A 23340-nucleotide genomic window follows, 5' to 3' on the forward strand; every position below is an offset into this window, starting at 1 on the left:
GGAAAAAACCTGGTGGGCCCCACCGGCCCAGGCCTGGTCCTTGCGCTAAAGTTGGAAGCGGCTTCGAACCTCCCTCCCGGGCCCGAGTTGCGACAGAAATAAAAAGGAGGTAGGCGTGCGGGGGGGTTGCGGCTCGTGGAGGGGGGCCAGAGGGAACTTTGCATCTGGAGTGGGGGGCCCACAGGTGGTGGTGGGCCAGAGACAGCAGCCCCGGTGGGCGCCCCAGTCTGACCCTGTATACTGTTAGGACTCATCCAATAAGGCTTATTTAGGGGAGATCCTGGGGCTGCTGCCGCATCCCGCTCCGTGCTTAAAACGTCAGTGTCGGAGTGGGTCAAAGGGGGGCCGCATCGCTAGGGCAATGAGCGCAATATCTCTCACTGAGCTCAGGGGTGTTTCTGAGGCGGCTCCTGCAATGCTGCCCCCCATCCCACTTACATTACCACAACACAACACTAGTGCGGAGAGTGCAATTCGTCCAACAATGATACGACTATTTCTGTGCTGAGTACATATGGACAAATCGATAGGCCAGCCAGGCATAATATCAAACAAGTTATTGGCTGATTGTAGCTTAGTGCAGAGCACAATTTAGCTGTCTCACACTACTAACGCTGAATTCCTGTTTTTTTGACGTTTTGTTGACATTTTGTCACCCCTGTTCTGCCGCCTGATTGGCCTCATTGGTGCAGCGCCCCTGACTGCACAAGTGGAGCTAAATTTCCTGGTTAAAACCCTGAAATTCAGCTCTTAAAGTTACTAGAGGAGGCTTTTTGCTCACGCCATCTGAGGCAAGGTTCTTACTTTGCTTCATGGCAGGAGTGGCCCTAGTTGTAAGGTGGCCATAGATGTACAGATCCGCTCGTATGTCGTATGTCGACAAACTAGTGGATCTCTCCCCGATATGCCCACATTGATCGGATTATAATGCATCCGATACGGGCGGTCAGATCACGGGACCACATCAACGCAAAGATGCAGCCGCGATCCAACGGGATTTTTTAACCTGCCCAATTGAGATCTGCCCGATTTTCGGCCAAATATCGGTCAGGGAAGTCCGTCGGATGGCCCCACACACGGGCCAATAAGCTGCAGACTTGGTCTTCGGCAGATTTTATAGGCCCGTGTATGGGGGCCTTTACTGTGATTGGTTGTCTGCACTAAGCTTCATCAGCCAATCACTTGTTTGATGTCATGCCTGGCTGGCCTATCGAGTTGTCCATATGCACTCAGCACAGAAATAGTTGAATCATTGTTGGACTAATAAGCGTTTGGTTGCAAGATAAATCTTTGTACACTGACTACTGGGATTTGTAGTTGGAAACAACAGCCCCTTTAAACCGATCTGTTTTCAAACCAAGTAAAAACCCAGACGCCGTGTTTAAAATAACACCCAAGCGCACATGTACGTATTTGGTGGTCTGTATCCTACAGTTAATTGCAATGTTCCAGAATAAAGGCCCAGTGGAATTGTACATTGTGCCAGACGTATCTCCATATTAAAAACAGCTTCATGTATTTTCCTGGTTAACATTTCACCCCCCCGTCCGCCTGTTTTCTCGTGTCTGGCCCAGTTTGTAGTCAATCAGACAGATTTCCCCTGTATGACTTTAACTCATCAGAGCAGCGCAAGTCTCCGCGGGTTCAAGATTTAGAAACCATTTGAAATATCCGAAACGCATGATTCTCATCAATAAATCGCAGCCCTCGCAACAGCGAACGGCCTCAGACAGTCCTCCAACCGGCGAGGAAAAGGCTCCGAAGTCATTGATATAATCCAGGAAGGCAACGTCTCCTTCCATTTCCTGATTTCAGGTCTGGCTATAGATTGTTTGGAACAAACCCAAATTGCTTGTTGCTAGAATTATTCCAAAAAACATATTGGAATACGTTCCTCGTGTGTTGCGTGGGGAAAACCCTGCAAATAGGTTAACCCTTTCTGCTGGCCTCAACAGGAAAACATACAAAGGGGGAATATTAAACCAATGCAGATGAATAGCGTGATATCTTTTTGTTATATAAGTTTGTGTGATAGTGCTAATTTTGTTCTCTTTTTTTACAACTTTCAATGTAATTATTTAGTGTTATGTTCTGTTATACAGATAGCTAGAATCTCAGCTGCCATAAAGCAGGGCAGGACTGCTGCTTACAATGGGGATCAGAGAGGATCTGTGCAGCCACTGGGACAGAATGTTCTGTTATACAGATAGCTAGAATCTCAGCTGCCATAAAGCAGGACAGGACTGCTGCTTACAATGGGGATCAGATAGGATCTGTGCAGCCACTGGGACAGAATGTTCTGTTATACAGATAGCTAGAATCTCAGCTGCCATAAAGCAGGACAGGACTGCTGCTTACAATGGGGATCAGATAGGATCTGTGCAGCCACTGGGACAGAATGTTCTGTTATACAGATAGCTAGAATCTCAGCTGCCATAAAGCAGGACAGGACTGCTGCTTACAATGGGGATCAGATAGGATCTGTGCAGCCACTGGGACAGAATGTTCTGTTATACAGATAGCTAGAATCTCATCTGCCATAAAGCAGGACAGGACTGCTGCTTACAATGGGGATCAGATAGGATCTGTGCAGCCACTGGGACAGAATGTTCTGTTATACAGATAGCTAGAATCTCAGCCATAAAGCAGGACAGGACTGCTGCTTACAATGGGGATCAGATAGGATCTGTGCAGCCACTGGGACAGAATGCTCTGTTATACAGATAGCTAGAATCTCAGCTGCCATAAAGCAGGACAGGACTGCTGCTTACAATGGGGATTCAGATATCCTAGAACATACAAACGGATGCGACACACAAATAGAATGCTGGAGAAGTGGGTGAGATATGTGAATTTATAGGAGGTGCTTTTCATATCTGTACAACCCAAAAGGGCACCAGCAGGGTCCAGGCAATAACTATTATGGAGGTGGCAAAATGCTTGAAATTTTCCAATGTGCCATATAAAAACTTAGATTCTTTATATACCAGGAGTCAAGGTCTGAAAGAAAGAAGCAAAGTGGCCTCTGTTATTCTTCTTCTCCGGCCCCTGGGCAAGTTGAGTCAATCTTATCTCGATCTGCCATCTCTCCCCTGATGGTATCTCCCGGCTTTTATTCTGCTCTGCACTAAATGGCTTTTTTCTCTCATTCCCTGCACGGGGCTGCCTTTTCTGCTACTTTATTTAATGAGAGAAAATCTAATTTCCAGATAACGTTAGAATCCGAGAATCGCTTGCGTCTGTGAAACTAGTCATCGACAGCCACTGGATCCCTAAAAGTTGATCCATAATTCTTTGTTATTACCAAGGGTGTAACTATATGGGAAGCAGACCCTGCGGCTGTCGGGGGGCCCAATTGTTATTGGAGACACTGACTTATAAGATCAATATTTGTTTATAGTAATTGTCTTATTCCCCAAAGGTTAGGGTGACCCTAAAATGACTTTGGGGCTCAGCATATTCTAGCTGTGCAAGTGCTCATAATATTCACCAATATTCAGCGACCATTCAGTAGATACGGAGAGTAGGGAGGAACAACGGCATTTTTCACTTAAATTTAAATTTCATACAAATCATTGGGATTCATAACATTCAAATGGATTCACGCTGCGCTGCACATTTCTGCTCACCAGGGACACCGGGCTTGTGAGTGGGCTCATAGTCTGTGCTGAGAATGACATTCTAACTGATCCTGGCTGGAAATTTAGGATCGGAGATTTAATGAGCGATGATGTTTGTTATAATGTTATTGTAAAGTGGTGTGTGATTTGCTGGCACTTTATATATAATGGAATACTCAAGAGCCTCCAATTACGTGTCAGACAGAGGCTTATTTATGGCTGTTTAGTGAAGTCATTCATTAAATTTGGACATTTTTGTGATGAAACTGGGGTATTGTAAAACATAATGTGCATCCTAATGTAAAATATGAGAATACTGTAAGTCACCTGGGCATTGCATGACCTGTTTATACATGATCATATAATTCCTCTGTGACTTCTACATTACAATATACAATAGGGGGTACATTATCCCTTATATGAGTGATACTCAGAGTTCCCTGTATAACTCAGCCTGCAGCCTTGTGCCTTTATATGGTCACAGAACAACCCCTCAGTGACTTCTAATATCCTTATCATTTACAGTAGGAGGTACATTATCCCTTATAATACATGAGTGATACTCAGAGTTCCCTGTACAACTCAGCCTGCAGCCTTGTGTCTTTATATGGTCACAGAACAACCCCTCAGTGACTTCTAATATCCTTATCATTTACAGTAGGGGGTACATTATCCCTTATAATACATGAGTGATACTCAGAGTTTGCTGTATAACTCAGCCTGCAGCCTTGTGCCTTTATATGGTCACAGAACAACCCCTCAGTGACTTCTAATATCCTTATCATTTACAGTAGGGGGTACATTATCCCTTATAATACATGAGTGATGCTCAGAGTTCCCTGTATAACTCAGCCTGCAGCCTTGTGCCTTTATATGGTTACAGAACAGCTCAGTAACTTCTAATATCCTTATCATTTACAGTAGGGGGTACATTATCCCTTATAATACATGAGTGATACTCAGAGTTCCCTGTATAACTCAGCCTGCAGCCTTGTGCCTTTATATGGTCACAGAACAACCCCTCAGTGACTTCTAATATCCTTATCATTTACAGTAGGGGGTACATTATCCCTTATAATACATAAGTGATACTCAGAGTTCCCTGTATAACTCAGCCTGCAGCCTTGTGCCTTTATATGGTCACAGAACAACCCCTCAGTGACTTCTAATATCCTTATCGTTTACAGTAGGGGGTACATTATCCCTTATAATACATGAGTGATACTCAGAGTTCCCTGTATAACTCAGCCTGCAGCCTTGTGCCTTTATATGGTCACAGAACCCCTCAGTGATTTCTAATATCCTTATCATTTACAGTAGGGGGTACATTATCCCTTATTATACAGAAATGAACATTTTCTTTGTGATCATAACTTTATAGCTTTGCTTCAGCTGTTGTGCTGCTGTGTTTTCTAATGAACTCACTGCAAGTTAATAGGGGGAGCTTCCTATTCTGATTAATATGAAGTTACGAATGCAAAGAAAATCGCCAATGTATGATCAGAAATCTCTTGCGCGATGGACATTTTTCAGTATAGAAAGCCAAAGCTGAGAAGCCCTAGATTGCAGATCCTCGCATTAAATATATAAATGATTTCCCTCTGCGGAGATTGTTTAATTGGCCAGACAGATGTTTATCCATATTGAGTGACATGTCCTGCTCGGAGTTAAGGGGAGGGTCGACGGGTCTTTTTGGCTAAGGTAGTCCATGGAGCCACTGACTTACCCGATTCATATGCTTTTAATCCATTTCCAACACAGACTGCCTTTGAAGTCCCCCCTCCTCAGCTCCAGCTGTCATCTCTTGGGTTCCGCTCCCTGACACCGATCTGGAACATTGCTTTAAAAGCAGTCATGCTTCTCCCTAAACGCTTCTGCCCCTGGGGGGGAATCAGGGTGACGAAAGGCTTAACAAATGCTACAGGCTGCACTAGCCCACTAGCCCACTAGCCCACTGCCCTACACTCGGCATCCATCACCACCGCCCCACCTCTAGGCCAAGTCCTCCTGAAGTTCTTGTTCTGTTCCCTACTAATCAAGTGCAGATTTGTCCATGTTATCTATTAAATAAACCTCTCGGCGGGTAGAGGGCATCGTATTTTGTTTCTCATTTGTATTGTATTAGGTCATAATTACAAGGAATAAGGATAAAGTTATTTCCAACATTATTTATGGTGGACTACGACAGGAAGAAGGGGGGAATATTGGGTTGAATAATCTTTCAGGTTTTGGGATTATCACATTAAATAGCTTGGTGCGGTCGTCAGAATCCTATGCGAGTGAATATTTAGAGAAAAATGCCTTTTGTGCCAATAATATTAGAACTGATCAAAGAAGAATAGAATATTTTTACCCCGTTTGCTGCCTATTTAGCGCAGAGACACGCGGTCAGATTCGGGGCAAATCTCCTTTTCTTCGACTAATCTCTCAGAACTGCCTTCCCCTGCTATCCCGGCGGCTAGAATGAAAATCATCGGGAGGATGGCAATCCGAAGTTGCCCAAAGTTTCCTGGTGAGGCGACTTCGGAAAACAAAGCCCGGCGATTTACATTCTAGCCGGCGGGAAGGCAGTTCGGGGAGATTAGTCGTCTCGAAGAAAAGGAGATTTGTCGCTGGGCGACTAATCTCCCCGAATCTGACCGTGTGTGTGTCTCTGCCCTTAAGGTACAGGTATGCTGTTAACCAGAATACTTGGGATTTGGGGTTTTCCGGATAATGGATCTTTCTTTAAAGGGGTTGTACACCTTAGCGTTAACTTTTTGTATGATATAGAGAGGGATATTCTGAGACAATTTGCAATTGGTTTTTATTTTTTATTATTTGCGGTTTTTGAGTTATTTAGCTTTTTATTCAGCAGCTCTTCAATTTGAAGTTTCAACAATCTGGTTGCTAAAGTCTAATGTCTGGACTATGGGTTTCCAGATAACGGATCCAATACCTGTACTGCAATGATGCACATAGCAATAGATGCAAAAACGGCACTTTTGTTTTTAACCAATGTCTGAAGATAAAAATGAATGTCTGAATATCGAAGTCGAAGGATTTAGCGATATCCGTTCGATCAAACGATCAAACGAAAAATCGTTCGATCTATTAAACTATTAAAACCTTCGAAAACGATTTTTATTCGACCAAAAAAAGCTTAGAAAGCCTATGGGGACCTTCGGTAGCTTTTAGGTGGCGAACTACGGGGTCGAAGTTTTTTCTTAAAGAGACAGTGCTTCGACTATCAAATGGTCGAATAGTCGAACGATTTTTAGTTCGAATTGTTCGTTTCGAAGGTCGAAGTCAAGGTCGAAGTAGCCCATTCGATGATCGAAGTAGCCAAAAAAAACATTCGAAATTCGACGTTTTTTTCCTCTATTCCTTCACTCGAGCTAAGTAAATGGGCCCCATAGTCTTCAAGAGAGGCATTGACATGAAAACAAGTTTGAAACTGCAAGCCAGGCCTGTATCACTGTAAAATCAATATACAAATACTCATTCCATCAAGCAAAATGAAGGTGCGCTGACCTCTATCTCTTCACCTGTTCTATTCCATTAAAATGCTGCTGGGACGTTGCTTTTCGTGTTTTTTTCTCGATTTCTGATGGAAATGAACTGAAGATGTTCTGTCTCCAAGGGAACCGGCTCTCATTTCAATGCACCGTTCTCTTAGGTGGAGAAACTTTAAATGTTATTAAGAGAAATTTGAATAGAGAGTGAGGTTTGGCTAATCTGTTTTAATATTTATACTTTCGGGGAGGGGAGGATGGTAAAGGCATTAATCCTGCAGAAAAGCCGAATTCATTATATTTCTTTTGTCTTGTTCTAGGCACAAGGAAATGATAGATCTATTGATATCACAGAGCCTGTCTGTAAGCAGTGGGTCTTCTGAGGATCTCAAGTTCGACCTTTCCGACAGTCTCCCCGAGTCTCCTGATGACATAGCAGGTAGGAATTCATGGTCTGGTCTTGGTTTAGTGATGCCTTGTTGTTGCCCAGGAGCAGATCAGCAATGAGGGTGCTGATACAGGGTACTAAGGTGCAAGAGCCCATCATTCAGAGCTCATGGTCCTGAGAATTGGTCCTAGAACAAATAATAGCTTAAAGGGTTGTTCACCTTTAAATTTAGAGTTTTGGAATGATGTACAGCAGGTTGGCAATCGGTCTTCATTTTTTTATTATCTGTGGTTTTTTGGGTTGCCACCTGTTTGGTTTTGACAGCCCGGGTTTTCAGAAGGGCTGCCTGGGTCAAAACTACCTGGCTGGTTTTCCTAATTAGGAAACCAGGCAGGATTCTCCTAGATTTACCCGGCCCCTGATGTCACAGCCACTCCACATATACAACCCCTTGAAGTGACTGCCCTGGCTGTGATCAAGCTTATAACCCCAGGCAATGCTTGTTGCCCCATACACAGGCCCAGTCTTTGCAGTCTTTACTAAGCCCACTGATATGACATTGGCACGCCATTGGTTTTATATACAGAATTCAGCTAAACCTGGATACTATGGGGCAAATTCACTAAGCCGTGAAGCGCCGAACGCTAGCGTTAATTCGCTAGCGTTTGTCATTTTCGCTACTGCGCAATTTCAGTGTTACTTCGCAACCTTACGCCAGGCGAAGTTTCGGTAGCGACGAAACTACCAAATTCACTAACTTGCGCAGTGTACTGAACGCTACCTTTTACGCTAGACTTCCTTCGCCACCTCAGACCTGGCGAAGCGCAATAGAGTAGATAGGGATTGTTTAAAAAAAAGTCAATTTTTTTTTCTAAGTCCCAAAAAAACGCTGGCGTGTTTTCTACATGATGGCTGATAGGCTGAAAAAGATCGAAAAATTTTTGGGGCTCCCCTTCCTCCCCCCTACATTTCCTGACTCATGGCAACTTACCTAGACAGTGGGCACATGTGTAGGGCAAAATAAAATTTTATTTGCTGATTTGAAGATTTTCTGGGCATTTGTAGTGCAGATACGTGTTCCTCCATTGAAATTTGAATTTCGCGCCGTATGCAAATTAGCCTTCGCTAGCGTAACTTCGCTTTATATAGCGAATCAACGCTAGCGCAACTTCGCAACCTTACGCTACCCCTGTGCGCAACTTCGGATTTTAGTAAATTTGCGGAGCCCTGGCGAAACTACGCCTGGCGAAGTGCGGCGAAGTTGCGCCTGGCGCAACTTCGCATCTTAGTGAATTTGCCCCTTTGTTCCATATGCATTGATTTTGTGCCCTCTATGCCCTTGGGGCCTTAAGTGATTGAATGCATCTTGTCTGGCACGGGATAATGAGAAAATGAGAAGACCATGGCCCATGGCAAACCATACGGTTAAACTGTTCATGCAGAAGAGGCTAAAATCTGTTTAAACAATTACTGGCAAAAGCCTCAACCAAACGAGTTCTCCTCGGGCTGTTGTTTAATTGCCGTCTCTCTCCCTTATTAGTACATCGCTAGCAAAAGACGCCGAACTGTTTAAGCCATTATATCCTGTTGTTAATATTAGGGAGCGTTTTCTGGGGCAATACGCAGAAATGTTCTTGGACTGCTGTGAATATGTAAGAGTCTGGCTCCTGTAGAACCACAGCACACAGCTTTTCACCATTATGCCACTTAGGGGTGACAGTTGCACTTAATTGGTGACAGGTTGACAGGGGTGCCATAGGGTGTCCTAGGAATTCAGTATTGGGACCAAACGGTGCCAGGAATGTACAGGTTAGGCAAGAGTGCTTTGTGACATATCTCCTTAGATATGTAAAGGTTGAATGGAGGGGATATTTGCTGAGATGAAAGGATAAGCCAGAATCAGGGTTGGGGTCCTTGGCAACCAGCTGCCAACACACCAGATTAGAGTGGGCAGGACTAGGGGTATGCAGGCAAGATGTACGTGCCCAGTGCCGCACCTTGTGCCCTAGGCACGTGCCTCTTCTGCCTACCCCTAGTTCCGGCCCTGGCCAAAATTAAATATAAATCTAAGACCACAGTATAGAGATTGGCAAACTATCCATGCTACCATTTAAAATCTATAGTGTTGGATAGATTTAGCCCAGTCCCCTCCTCCAGTGTCAGGTACATTTATCATTCCTACAGTGACCATCATACGGAAACCGGGTTATATGCCTATATTCTCACTGCAAAGGAGACCTTGAAGAGGTGAAAAAAGTCATTACGTCTGCTTTCTTTTCTCCTTCAGTGAAGGGCAACGTTTAATTTTCAATTTATTCTTTTTCCAGATAAGTCGAAGAAAGTTTCTTCCAGAGAAAGCTTCCCACATTCAGGTAAGGATTGCTGGCTTGGAAGAGCTGCCATTGCCAGGAGATCTGGAACCAAATCAGTTGTGTTCACGTCTATTTCCGTGTAAGGTGTTTAATGGGAGTTGCCAATGAGTTATAGGGTCACCTTTGCACATGGGAATGGAAGGCGCCATCATGCTAAACACTAGGGGTGATGAGTGTCCTGCGACTGAGTCTCTTAGGGCCAACTAGAGAACCTGACATTGATGGGCTACTCTGGAAACACTGTAGAATGAAATAGATGCCTTGAAGACCTATGGTGGAAATACGAGGCTGATGGGAATTTAACATGGCTGGGACCCACTAGGGCCCAATAGGAGAACCTCTAGTAATCTGACAGGCCAGTCCAATGCTCCAGTGTCGTCCAGTTATGAACTGCAGTGCATGATCTATACCTCATACCATTCATTCTAGGGAAAAGCCACGTAAAATAATCTCTAACATTTAGGGGCAAATTCACTAAGAATCTAAGTTGCGCCAGGCGCAACTTCGCCGCTCTTCGCCGCACTTCGCCGCACTTCGCCAGGCGAATTTTCGCCAGCGCTACGCAAATTCACTAAAATGCGAAGTTGCGCACAGGGGTAGCGAAAGGTTGCGGAGTTGCGCTAGTGTTGTTTCGCTATATAAAGCGAAGTTGCGCTAGCGAAGGCTAATTTGCATACGGCGCGAAATTCAAATTTCAATGGAGGAACACGTATCTGCACTACAAATGCCTAGAAAACCTTCAAATCAGCCAATAAAAATTTTATTTTGCCCTACACATGTGCCCACTGTCTAGGTAAGTTGCCATGAGTCACGAAATGTAGGGGGGAGGAAGGGGAGCCCCAAAAAAATTTCGATCTTTTTCAGCCTATCACCTGTCATGTAGAAAACACGCCAGCGTTTTTTGGGACTTAGAAAAATTTTTGACTTTTTTTGAAACAATCCCTATCTACTCTATTGCGCTTCGCCAGGTCTGAGGTGGCGAAGGAAGTCTAGCGTAAAAGGTAGCGTTCGCTACACTGCGCAAGTTAGTGAATTTGCGTAGTTTCGTCGCTAGCGAAGATTCGCCTGGCGTAAGGTTGCGAAGTAACACTAGCGAAACTACGCCAGCGTTCGTTAGTGAATTTGCGCAGTAGCGAAAATGGCCAACGCTAGCGAATTAACGCTAGCGTTCGGCGATTCACGCTTTAGTGAATTTGCCCCTTAGAGAGAAAAACTGTATCTAATTTAAAACTGATCTTAAATTCTCTGAGATTGACAAACAGATTCAAGTAAAGCAAGAAAGGGTGTTTGCATGCAAAGCGATCCTGTTGTACTCTCTAATGTTTGTTTTATTTTCCTCTCCAAGGAAACAGCAAGGAATCTCAGCAATTTACACCTGAAGGAAACTACTCAAGGTAAAGCCAGTTTTGTTTCTTAGAGTTTCTGCATGGGAAAGAAAAGTTAAATATCCTGTTTCTATTGTTTATTGAATACTAAGACATTTACACTAACTGTCATCATTATTATATTGCTATTCTCCTTTATTTATATAGTACCAATACATGTAGTACACCATTCCAACATCATCATCATTTTAATTCATCTGCTTTAAGCCATTCATACAGTATATGCAACTCCTCAGATCCTTATCATTTACAGTAGGGGGTACATTATCCCTTATAATACATGAGTGATACTCAGAGTTCCCTGTATAACTCTGCCTGCAGCCTTGTGTCTTTATATGGTCACAGAACAACCCCTCAGTGACTTCTAATATCCTTATCATTTACAGTAGGGGGTACATTATCCCTTATAATACATGAGTGATACTCAGAGTTCCCTGTATAACTCAGCCTGCAGCCTTGTGCCTTTATATGGTCACAGAACAACCCCTCAGTGACTTCTAATATCCTTATCATTTACAGTAGGGGGTACATTATCCCTTATAATACATGAGTGATACTCAGAGTTCCCTGTATAACTCAGCCTGCAGCCTTGTGCCTTTATATGGTCACAGAACAACCCCTCAGTGACTTCTAATATCCTTATCATTTACAGTAGGGGGTACATTATCCCTTATAATACATGAGTGATACTCAGAGTTCCCTGTATAACTCAGCCTGCAGCCTTGTATCTTTATATGGTCACAGAACAACCCCTCAGTGACTTCTAATATCCTTATCATTTACAGTAGGGGGTACATTATCCCTTATAATACATGAGTGATACTCAGAGTTCCCTGTATAACTCAGCCTGCAGCCTTGTGCCTTTATATGGTCACAGAACAACCCCTCAGTGACTTCTAATATCCTTATCATTTACAGTAGGGGGTACATTATCCCTTATAATACATGAGTGATACTCAGAGTTCCCTGTATAACTCAGCCTGTAGCCTTGTGCCTTTATATGGTCACAGAACAACCCCTCAGTGACTTCTAATGTCCTTATCATTTACAGTAGGGGGTACATTATCCCTTATAATACATGAGTGATACTCAGAGTTCCCTGTATAATTCATGTTGCAGCCTTGTGCCTTTATATGGTCACAGAACAACCCCTCAGTGACTTCTAATATCCTTATCATTTACAGTAGGAGGTACATTATCCCTTATAATACATGAGTGATACTCAGAGTTCCCTGTATAACTTAGCCTGCAGCCTTGTGCCTTTATATGGTCACAGAACTCCTCAGTGACTTCTAATATCCTTATTATGTAGAGTAGGGGTACATTTTAATACCTGAAAAATGCTTTCAAGCTCCAATGCTTTCCGGTGTGTGTTGTGAACTGTATCTTAATGTGATTTTATGTGTGTTATAGGCAATACCCTCATATAGTGTCGCCCCCATCTGTACCAGGGATGGCTGCTTATGGACAGACCCAATACAGTGCGGGGATACAACAGACAGCAGCTTATTCTACATATCCACCCCCAGGACAGTCTTATGGAATCCCATCATACAGTAAGTCTGATAATGGCTCACCTTGTTAAGGATCATGGTAGCTGCATTTGCAGAACAACTAGATGATCTAGCAGTTTTTCTACTGTTTTTCCAAAGCAAAATGTGACTTTAGTATAAAATCAGCACTGTGAGAACATAAGATACATTTTAATTAGTCTGGGTTTTGGTTGTAGCTGTTGTCAAAGTTAGAATTTAGTCTGATAATGTTTAGCTGTTGACCTCTGTTTGGAGTCAGTCATGATCCTGGTAGGGTTTGCTCATCATGATTGACTAGAATGCATGTCAGTTATTGGAACTAGATGAATGTGTGTTTAGGTGTGCCATAGAATGTTCTCTAAAGTCCTTGAGTATGTCCATCATTGTTCACTTGTTCATCCCATGGGTACAGCCCTCCTTGTTCATCCCATGGGTACAGCCCTCCTTGTTCATCCCCTGGGTACAGCCCTTCTTGTTCATCCCCTGGGTACAGCCCTTCTTGTTCATCCCATGGGTACAGCCCTCCTTGTTCATCCCCTGGGTACAGCCCTTCTTGTTCATCCCCTGGGTACAGCCCTTCTTGTTCATCCCATGGGTACAGCCCTCCTTGTTCATCCCCTGGGTACAGCCTTCCTTGTTCATCCCCTGGGTACAGCCCTTCTTGTTCATCCCATGGGTGCAGCCCTCCTTGTTCATCCCCTGGGTACAGCCCTTCTTGTTCATCCCCTGGGTACAGCCCTTCTTGTTCATCCCATGGGTACAGCCCTCCTTGTTCATCCCCTGGGTACAGCCCTTCTTGTTCATCCCCTGGGTACAGCCCTTCTTGTTCATCCCATGGGTACAGCCCTCCTTGTTCATCCCCTGGGTACAGCCCTTCTTGTTCATCCCCTGGGTACAGCCCTTCTTGTTCATCCCCTGGGTACAGCCCTCCTTGTTCATCCCCTGGGTACAGCCTTCCTTGTTCATCCCCTGGGTACAGCCCTCCTTGTTCATCCCCTGGGTACAGCCCTTCTTGTTCATCCCATGGGTACAGCCCTCCTTGTTCATCCCCTGGGTACAGCCCTTCTTGTTCATCCCATGGGTACAGCCCTCCTTGTTCATCCCCTGGGTACAGCCCTTCTTGTTCATCCCCTGGGTACAGCCCTTCTTGTTCATCCCATGGGTACAGCCCTCCTTGTTCATCCCCTGGGTACAGCCTTCCTTGTTCATCCCCTGGGTACAGCCCTTCTTGTTCATCCCATGGGTGCAGCCCTCCTTGTTCATCCCCTGGGTACAGCCCTTCTTGTTCATCCCATGGGTACAGCCCTCCTTGTTCATCCCCTGGGTACAGCCCTTCTTGTTCATCCCCTGGGTACAGCCCTTCTTGTTCATCCCATGGGTACAGCCCTCCTTGTTCATCCCCTGGGTACAGCCCTTCTTGTTCATCCCCTGGGTACAGCCCTCCTTGTTCATCCCCTGGGTACAGCCCTTCTTGTTCATCCCATGGGTACAGCCCTCCTTGTTCATCCCCTGGGTACAGCCTTCCTTGTTCATCCCCTGGGTACAGCCCTCCTTGTTCATCCCCTGGGTACAGCCCTTCTTGTTCATCCCATGGGTACAGCCCTCCTTGTTCATCCCCTGGGTACAGCCCTTCTTGTTCATCCCATGGGTACAGCCTTCCTTGTCCAATCCATGGGTACAGCCCTCCTTGTTCATTCCATAAGTACAGCCTTCCTTGTCCATTCCAAGGGTACAGCTCTCCTTGTTCATCCCATGGGTATGGCTTTCTTTCCATTTTCTTCCTTGTTCATTGCATGAGTACAGCCTTCCTTGTCCATCCCATGGATATAGCTTTCCTTGTTTATTTAATGAGTACAGTCTTCCTTGTTCATTCCATGGGCATGGCTTTCCTTTCATTTTCATTCCATGGGTATGGCTTTCCTTATTCATTCCATGAGTACAGCTTTCCTTGTTCATCTTATGTGTACGGCTTTCCTTGTTCATTCCATATACAGTATATGGATTTCCTTGTTCATTCCTTGGGTATGACTTTCCTTTCATTTTCATTCCATGGGTATGGCTTTCCTTGTTTGTGCTATAGGTATGGCTTTCCTTGTTCATTCCATGAGTACAGCCTTGCTTGTGCATCTCATGGGTATGGCTTTCCTTGTTCATTCCTTGGGTATGGCTTTCCTTGTTCATTCCATGGATACAGCCATGGGTATGGCTTTCCTTGTTCATTCAATGAGTGCAGCTTTCCTTGTTCATCTCATCGGTACGGCTTTCCTTGTTCGTTCTATAGATATGGCTTTCCTTATTCATTCCACAAGTAAAACTTTCCTTGTTCATTGCATGAGTACAGTCTTCCTGGTTCATCTCGTGGGTATGGCTTTCCTTCTTCATTCCATGGGTATGGTTTTCCTTGTTCATTCCATGGGTATGGCTTTCCTTGTTCATTCCATGGGTATGGCTTTCCTTGTTCATTCCATGGGTATGGCTTTCCTTCTTCATTCCATGGGTATGGTTTTCCTTGTTCATTCCATGGGTATGGCTTTCCTTGTTCATTCCATGGGTATGGTTTTCCTTGTTCATTCCATGGGTATGGCTTTCCTTGTTCATTCCATGAATACAGCCTTCCTTGTTCATTCCTCGGGTACGGTTTTCCTTGTTCATTCCATAGGTATGGCCCCGCTTGCTCATTACACAGGAGTTGGTTATTGCAGCTGAAACAAGTTGAAGACTAACTCAGTAGTGATGTGGTTAAGAGTAAAGTGGGGAAAGAGCTGGAATCCAAGATATCGGTGACCAGCAACAATGTTTGGTATCCGGTTCCAGGTTTTTGCCAAGAGGAACTGTTGCTTTCATTTTTGGCAGGGCCTTCAAGCACTGTACACAGGCCTCTCATTCCATTCGTCCCCGAGAAACACAGAATGCCAGATCTCAGGAATTTACATCAGGGATGAAGTTCCACCCTCACACAGACTCAAACAGAATCAAAGGCCCTGGCAAATAATTGGGCAGCGTGTAGAAGATAAAGTTAACCACTTCTACCCTGTTGGGGGAAAATGTTGGGTTTATCCCAACGTTATTTCTATTTTTATCTTTTATACACATGTATAATGGCAAAAAATAACAGTTATAAAAGAAAGCAAAGAACTGACGTGTGGAACCAAGGCTGTTTTATGTTGTTCTAGTGCCCTCGACTGTGGGGATTCTGGAAGTTGCACCTGAACAAGTGAAGGACTGCAGGTTGGGTGACAATGATATGACGATGGGGGGCTGGCACCAGAGGAAGAGACTATCTGACAGCTGCATTAGTGTAATTGCAGATTTTAATATTTCCATTGGAAAAATACATATTTCAGCAAAACTCAGCGGTTTGTTCTTGATTACGTCTGATTACACGTGCAAATAAACTCTTTTCATGATATTTCCCCTTTAAGAAAATGTTCTCCATTCATGTTTTTCCCCCTCTCGCCTTAAAACCAGCAGGTCAGAGTGTGTTTCTGCAGATGATATACTTGTTTTATTTTTATGGGGTTGCTGTTCTGTTTGGGAGCTGGAACGTTTCCAGGCCAAATACTAAACAGTTGTTTCTCATAGAGCAGGTGAAAGCAAAAGCCTTTGCTACCGGATTTCGACTTTAGGGCGAGCACATGTCCGTCCCATATGTTGCCTATAAATCCTGTAGAGTACCTATTAGGGTCCCTCGTACATCGCATGTGCCCCCTGCGTGTGAACAGCCCCACCTGCCCGGGGATTTCGGAACAATGAGCTCCTATTGTTTATAGCCCCACGCTGAGGTCATTTTCCGAGGCAAAACAGGCCAAAGTGTGGAAATTAATTTGGTGCTAAGTTTTTTTTTTCTTCTGTTTTTGAGTTTACAATAATCCTTTGAGTCTTGGAACTTAGAACACGCTTTATAAAGGGTACGTTTTTCTGCTTCGACGCACTGCGCCAGTCCCACCTGATGGTGAAAAGGCCAAGCTCGAACGTTTCTGGCGAGAGTCGTGTTGAACTCAGAGACAATTCTTAATCGGAGTGACCTTTGTGTTGTTCAAGTGTTATAGAAATTCTGTTTTTAAAATATTTTTTCACTGATATTTTCAGAAAAGTTTATATCAAAGAAGTTCAGAAAGAAATAACGTCAAGTATTTGAGGTTGAGGAAGGCAGTTCGGCAACTGAAGATTAATTGCCCCGAAGAAAAGGAGATTTGTCGCTGGGCGACTAATCTCCCCGAATCTGAGCGTGTGTCTCTGCCCTAAAGCTGGCCATAGACACACAGATCCTATGGTACGAATCGAGGATTCGTACGATTTTCGGATCATGTGTGGAGAGTGCCGACATCTTTATTCCGGCGGAGATCGGTCGTTTGCCCGAACGTTCAGATTACCCCCAATATAGCCATGCTCGTTAATGGCATATCAGGGAAAGATCCGCTCGTTTGGCGATGTCGCCAAATGAGCGGATCTTTGAGTCTATGGCCACCTTTAGGGGTTGTTCCCCATGAAATTAACTTTTAGAGGCCCATTTATCAAAGTCCAAATTTATCTCATTATTTTCTGAAAACTACACCAACAAAATCCGAATGGGTTTTTTCCCTTTATTTATCAATACATTTTCCTGAAAATTTCCTGATCTGGAAAAAAAACAAAAAATTTGTGAAAAATTTAGATTGCACAAAAACTCCAACTTTTTCCAATTTTTGCTCGGAAACCACAAAATCTTCGGATTATTGCCCGAAACCCAGCATAGACTTCTCCCATTGACTTATATGCAACCTCGGTAGTTCTCCGATTTTCGAATTCAGACTTTTTCCATCCTCGGAGTATAACAAATCCCGAAAAATTAAGTTTTTTTTTTTTATTCCACGAAAAACTTCAGATTCACATCAAAAACAAACAAGAATTATTCGGGTTTTTGGCATTCAGACTTTAATAAATAACTCCCTTAGTGTGATATAGAAAGTTACTGTATATTCGAAGATGATTTGCAATCGGCTTTCATTTTTTATTATTTGTGGTTTTTGAGTTATTTAGCTTTTTATTCAGCAGCTCTCCTGTTTGCAATTTCAGGGTCCAAATAACTCTAGCAACCATGCAATGATTTGAAAACTCGAATTTTTCAGAATTTATAAATATCCGAGATGTTTCATGTAGAAGTCAATGGGAGAAGTCTTCAAGATTTTGTGGTTTTTGGGCAAAAATCCAAGTAAATTCAAGTTTTTTTTCTGCGCGGGAAAAATGGATTGATAAATAAGGGGAGCATTCCTTTTTTAGATGGAGTCATTTGAAAGGTGGAAAGATTTAGAAGAAGAAGGCAAATAATTCAACAACTGTAAAAAAAAATGTTGAATACATTTACCGCGATGTTTCCATAAGGTTTTCTCCATCTCAGGTGGAGCAGGAGAACAATTTAAGCAAGAAAAAAATAATAAAATATGAAAAATTGCTAATAAAAAAAATCCATGTAGTTGTTTTATATTTTGGTGGCCCCTAACCTCAGCTAACATGTTTTTGGTTTCTGTATTTTCCAGGCATTAAAACAGAGGACAGTTTAAGTCATTCCCCGGGACAGAGTGGGTTTCTTACCTATGGCTCAAGTTTCAGCACTTCATCACCAGGGCAGGCGCCGTACACTTACCAGGTTCACGGTATGTATGAATGCGTCTGTCATGGGTTCCGCTGTATTGGTCTTTTGTAGCAATGGCTAGTTGCCCAGTTAACACTGCAGGATTAAGGGTTCCATTTGGTCCAGGACACACACTATCTGTATCTCTAGATTCATTGGCTTGTGATAAACAAGATCCTAGTGGGTGTGTTTGTGCCTGTGGGGAGGAGAGTAGATTAGACACGCCTCCGAGGAAGCCCTGATGTAAGGTTAAGCTATTACAGAGGATGTGCTGAAATGTGCTGCATAATATCTCATAGTCAATTACAGAGTATAAGGTGGGGTATGTCTTTTATGTTCAATATCCAATGGGATCCATTACCCGGAAACCCGTTATCCAGAAACCTTCAAATAATGGAATGGAAAGGCTATCTCCCATAGACTTTTAGGGGCAGATTTATGAAAGGTCAAATTTAGAAGTTAAGTGAATTTTATTTAACTCTAATAAATTTAAATGTACTCACAACTTGAATCGGAGGTTATTTATGAAAAAACTAGAACGTCTAACATTCAATCGAAATAGGAACGACTCGAAATCCAAACGTTGAATGTCAGGAAGGCAATTAACATCAAATGTTTCAACGGACCTCTGCGTTTGACTTGTACATTAACTTGGCAGGTTTTCGGTGGCGAATATTCGAATTAGAACTGTTTCCAGGGTCCAGTTGTGATAAAATTCGAATGTGTGAGTTTTGACCAGAAAAAAAATTAGAAAAGTCGAATTTACCATTCGAACCTTAATAAATCTGCCCCTCGATCAAATTATTAACATTTTTTTTTTAATTATTTCCTTCTTCTCTGTAATTGAAAACAGTAGCTTGTACTTGATCCCAACTAAGATATAAATAATCCTTATTGGAGGAAAAACAATCCTATTATGTAGTGATGGGTGAATTTGTCCCGTTTCTACATTTGAATTTCCCGCGAAATTCGAAAAATTCGAGAAATGCGAATTTTAGTTTTTGATGCGTTTGACTTTTCCAACGCAAATTTTCGCATTTTCGCGAATTTATTTGCCAGCGCCAAATAGTGGAAATTTGCAGGGAATTCGCCCATCACTAATATTAGGTTTGAATAATGACTAATGAAATAAATGACTTTTTAGTAGAGTCAAGGTGCAGAGATCTCATTCAGAAAACCACAGGTCCCCAGCATTCTGGATAACAGGTCCCATCCATGTTTATGTAAAGTTTATTATTCCTGCTGCAGTACCACTTCCCACCAGTTTCAACCATCAACCATTTTCCCCTAGGATTACAATAGAACAGCGCCACCATCACTTGGTTTGTCCAGCGGATAAACGCAATAAATCGTGAATGAATCTGGTAGAAAAGACAGACCCCTCTACCACCTGAACCCAGATGCACATTTTTGCCCTAAAAAATAAAAATATTTGTATACCCCAGGGATCCGGCTATAAAATTTAGGCAAAAAAAACCCAAACATTTATAGCAGGCAGGCGCCCTTTATCTTTAAGCTTTCAGATCTGAGATCTTAAACCTTAAAGAAACATCTGCGCGGATAATCTCTTAACTAGCGCCGCGTCGAGGCTGCAGACTTCTGGCACCAAAGGGTTAAGCACCCAACAACCGAAGCCAATTTCCAGCTGTCCCGGTGGAATGTTTAGTAACATGGGACATGACATATAGCCAGAAACGTGTGGCTTGTGCTCTTATCCCAAACAAGCCTTAGAGCCGACATCAGGGGACATTTCCCATCCCAATAAAAAGTTTGTATTTATTGTATCTGTCTGGCAGGTCGGAGGCTTCCGACAACTTCATTTCTTGCACCGTCTCTTCTCTAGGGCTTTTACATATTCTTGGGCTCCTGAGAAACTCTTTCTTCTCCAGATCCAGTTTCAGGATGGATTTTTAAGCTGCTTTGCCTTCTAGATATAGATCTGGTCTCTCTGTCACTGAGATTTACTGTATAGCAAATTCCTGTTTGAATGTTGTCCCTTTGTTGCTAAGAAGGGAACCAATATGGCAGCCTTCAGGGACCAAAGTAACAAAGGGGGCGAATAGCACTGTAAATAACATGTGATGCAGATTTCATCTGATTTAACAATTCACCTGCCTATTGCCACACATCATTCTCATAATTCCTAATATTCACAACTGGAAAATAAGCCATTCTGCCCAGTTACACCCACACACCCAATCTGCCTTAAACTGCACCTACTATTATTCCTACTGTTACTATAGGCACCATCTCTCCCTACTATACCTGCTATCCCACAGTCACACTCCCTTCCCAGAGACTATTATCCACTGTTACTATAGACACCATCTCTCCCTACTATACCTGCTACCCCACAGTCACACTCCCTTCCCAGAGACTATTATCCACTGTTACTATAGGCACCATCTCTCCCTACTATACCTGCTATCCCACAGTCACACTCCCTTCCCAGAGACTATTATCCACTGTTACTATAGACACCATCTCTCCCTACTATACCTGCTATCCCACAGTCACACTCCCTTCCCAGAGACTATTATCCCACTGTTACTATAGGCACCATCTCTCCCTACTATACCTGCTATCCCACAGTCACACTCCCTTCCCAGAGACTATTATCCACTGTTACTATAGACACCATCTCTCCCTACTATACCTGCTATCCCACAGTCACACTCCCTTCCCAGAGACTATTATCCACTGTTACTATAGACACCATCTCTCCCTACTATACCTGCTATCCCACAGTCACACTCCCTTCCCAGAGACTATTATCCACTGTTACTATAGGCACCATCTCTCCCTACTATACCTGCTATCCCACAGTCACACTCCCTTTCCAGAGACTATTATCCACTGTTACTATATACACCATCTCTCCCTACTATACCTGCTATCCCACAGTCACACTCCCTTCCCAGAGACTATTATCCACTGTTACTATAGACACCATCTCTCCCTACTATACCTGCTATCCCACAGTCACACTCCCTTCCCAGAGACTATTATCCAATGTTACTATAGGCACCACCTCTCCCTACTATACCTGCTATCCCACAGTCACACTCCCTTCCCAGAGACTATTATCCCACTGTTACTATAGGCACCATCTCTCCCTACTATACCTGCTATCCCACAGTCACACTCCCTTCCCAGAGACTATTATCCACTGTTACTATAGACACCATCTCTCCTACTATACCTGCTATCCCACAGTCACACTCCCTTCCCAGAGACTATTATCCACTGTTACTATAGGCACCATCTCTCCCTACTATATTTGCTATCCCACAGCCACAGTCCTTTTCTATAAGACTCATTTCCCTATTGTTATAGTTGGCCTACTGAACAACCTACTATACTATAACAATACTATTAATGGATGAATTTGTGCTGCATTATTGCATTTCACTCTCTGTTTTTAAAGGAAACTTAAGAAAACACAAAGCTTTGTAGTAAAGATGTAGAACCTTTGAGAATGAGCTGAATGAAAGGGTTACATAGAGCTCTTAAAGGAGTAAGGTACTCACTAGGGCAACCACAAGTCGACTGCATTTCCCACGCTACTACATGGACTCATTACCCTCAGCTACACGGGGCAAGTATGTATCCCTAGGCTGAGCAGTAATGAAATTGTCTCATAGATTACTCTCCAGGGTAGATTTTTACCTCTTTGCTCTTTTTTTTGTCTCTGTGAAAAAAACCTGACCAAATGTCTCGAGACTGACAGCCAACGACAGTTGCCCGTGTGATAAATTTCATTTTTCAAGATGATTCCCACAAGGCTTTTCAAGTTCTGGCTTCCAACCTCTGACGGAGAGTAAAGTTTTAAGTGGAGACAAAAACTATTTGGAAAGAAAACATCCCCTGCTGCTTTCCAGCCATCTTTGATAATAAAACCGCTTGCGTATTCATTGTCACTTTAAGGGCCGCTTCAAAGCCAAAGGAAAGTGTGTGATGGTTCCTAAAATTTCCTTCTGAGTCAGGGATTTTGGTCGTGACCCCTTAGTCTTATTATGGGATAAATATACAATATTAAAACCATGGTCAAAAAATGTTTTAATTTGAATGTGTTATAATGTTCCCAAATTTGATTAATGATGAGGGTGGGAACTGGAGATATAACTAGTTGTAATGAATGTGAATGTTAATAGGGAGGGGAATGTGCCTCAGGCTGTGGTTGTTCTGTAACAGAATCATTGAAGTGTAATAGTACATATGCCTGGCAGCCATTCTTTCCTATATGGTTTTGTCACTTCTGCGTCAATTCATTCCTTTAGTTTCCAACAGGGTAACTATTGCTTCCATCTCTTAAAAGGGCCACTAAACATCAAGTTTTACTCCTGAATTCTGAATGTTGTAGGTGAAGATACTGCCATAGTATTACAGTATATCTTTGTTCAGGACAAGAGCAAACCTAAGGGGCTGTTCCTGCTGAATTGTGCTTAGTACAGGGGAATACCTATGCTGCCATAGTTTTATGGGATCTCTCTGCTACAGACTATGAGCAAACTTAGGGGACTGTTCCTGCTGAATTGTGCTTAGTACAGGGGAATACCTATGCTGCTATAGTTTTATGGGATCTCTCTGTACAGACTATGAGCAAACTTAGGGGGCTGTTCCTGCTGAATTGTGCTTAGTACAGGGGAATACCTATGCTGCTATAGTTTTATGGGATCTCTCTGTACAGACTATGAGCAAACTTAGGGGGCTGTTCCTGCTGAATTGTGCTTAGTACAGGGGAATACCTATGCTGCCATAGTTTTATGGGATCTCTCTGTACAGACTATGAGCAAACTTAGGGACTGTTCCTGCTGAATTGTGCTTAGTACAGGGGAATACCTATGCTGCCATAGTTTTATGGGATCTCTCTGTACAGACTATGAGCAAACTTAGGGGACTGTTCCTGCTGAATTGTGCTTAGTACAGGGGAATACC

At 43.2% G+C, this 23340-nt stretch overlaps 1 protein-coding gene across 2 annotated transcripts in view; it reads left to right on the top strand.

The window, feature by feature from the left end:
- The window catches only part of eya2.S (EYA transcriptional coactivator and phosphatase 2 S homeolog), a 121483-nt gene that overhangs the window by 47657 nt on the left and 50486 nt on the right, over positions 1-23340 (top strand). For both annotated transcript variants that reach the window (XM_018238152.2, XM_018238153.2), the window contains exons 2-6: positions 7435-7553; positions 9830-9874; positions 11220-11268; positions 12673-12815; positions 18308-18424. In XM_018238152.2, coding sequence (XP_018093641.1) covers positions 7445-7553; positions 9830-9874; positions 11220-11268; positions 12673-12815; positions 18308-18424 — 463 coding nt within the window. In that variant the 5' untranslated portion in view covers positions 7435-7444. The remainder of the gene's footprint in view (positions 1-7434; positions 7554-9829; positions 9875-11219; positions 11269-12672; positions 12816-18307; positions 18425-23340) is intronic.

This window comes from Xenopus laevis, chromosome 9_10S (genome assembly GCF_017654675.1).
Source record: "Xenopus laevis strain J_2021 chromosome 9_10S, Xenopus_laevis_v10.1, whole genome shotgun sequence".
NCBI classification, from domain to species: domain Eukaryota; kingdom Metazoa; phylum Chordata; class Amphibia; order Anura; family Pipidae; genus Xenopus; species Xenopus laevis.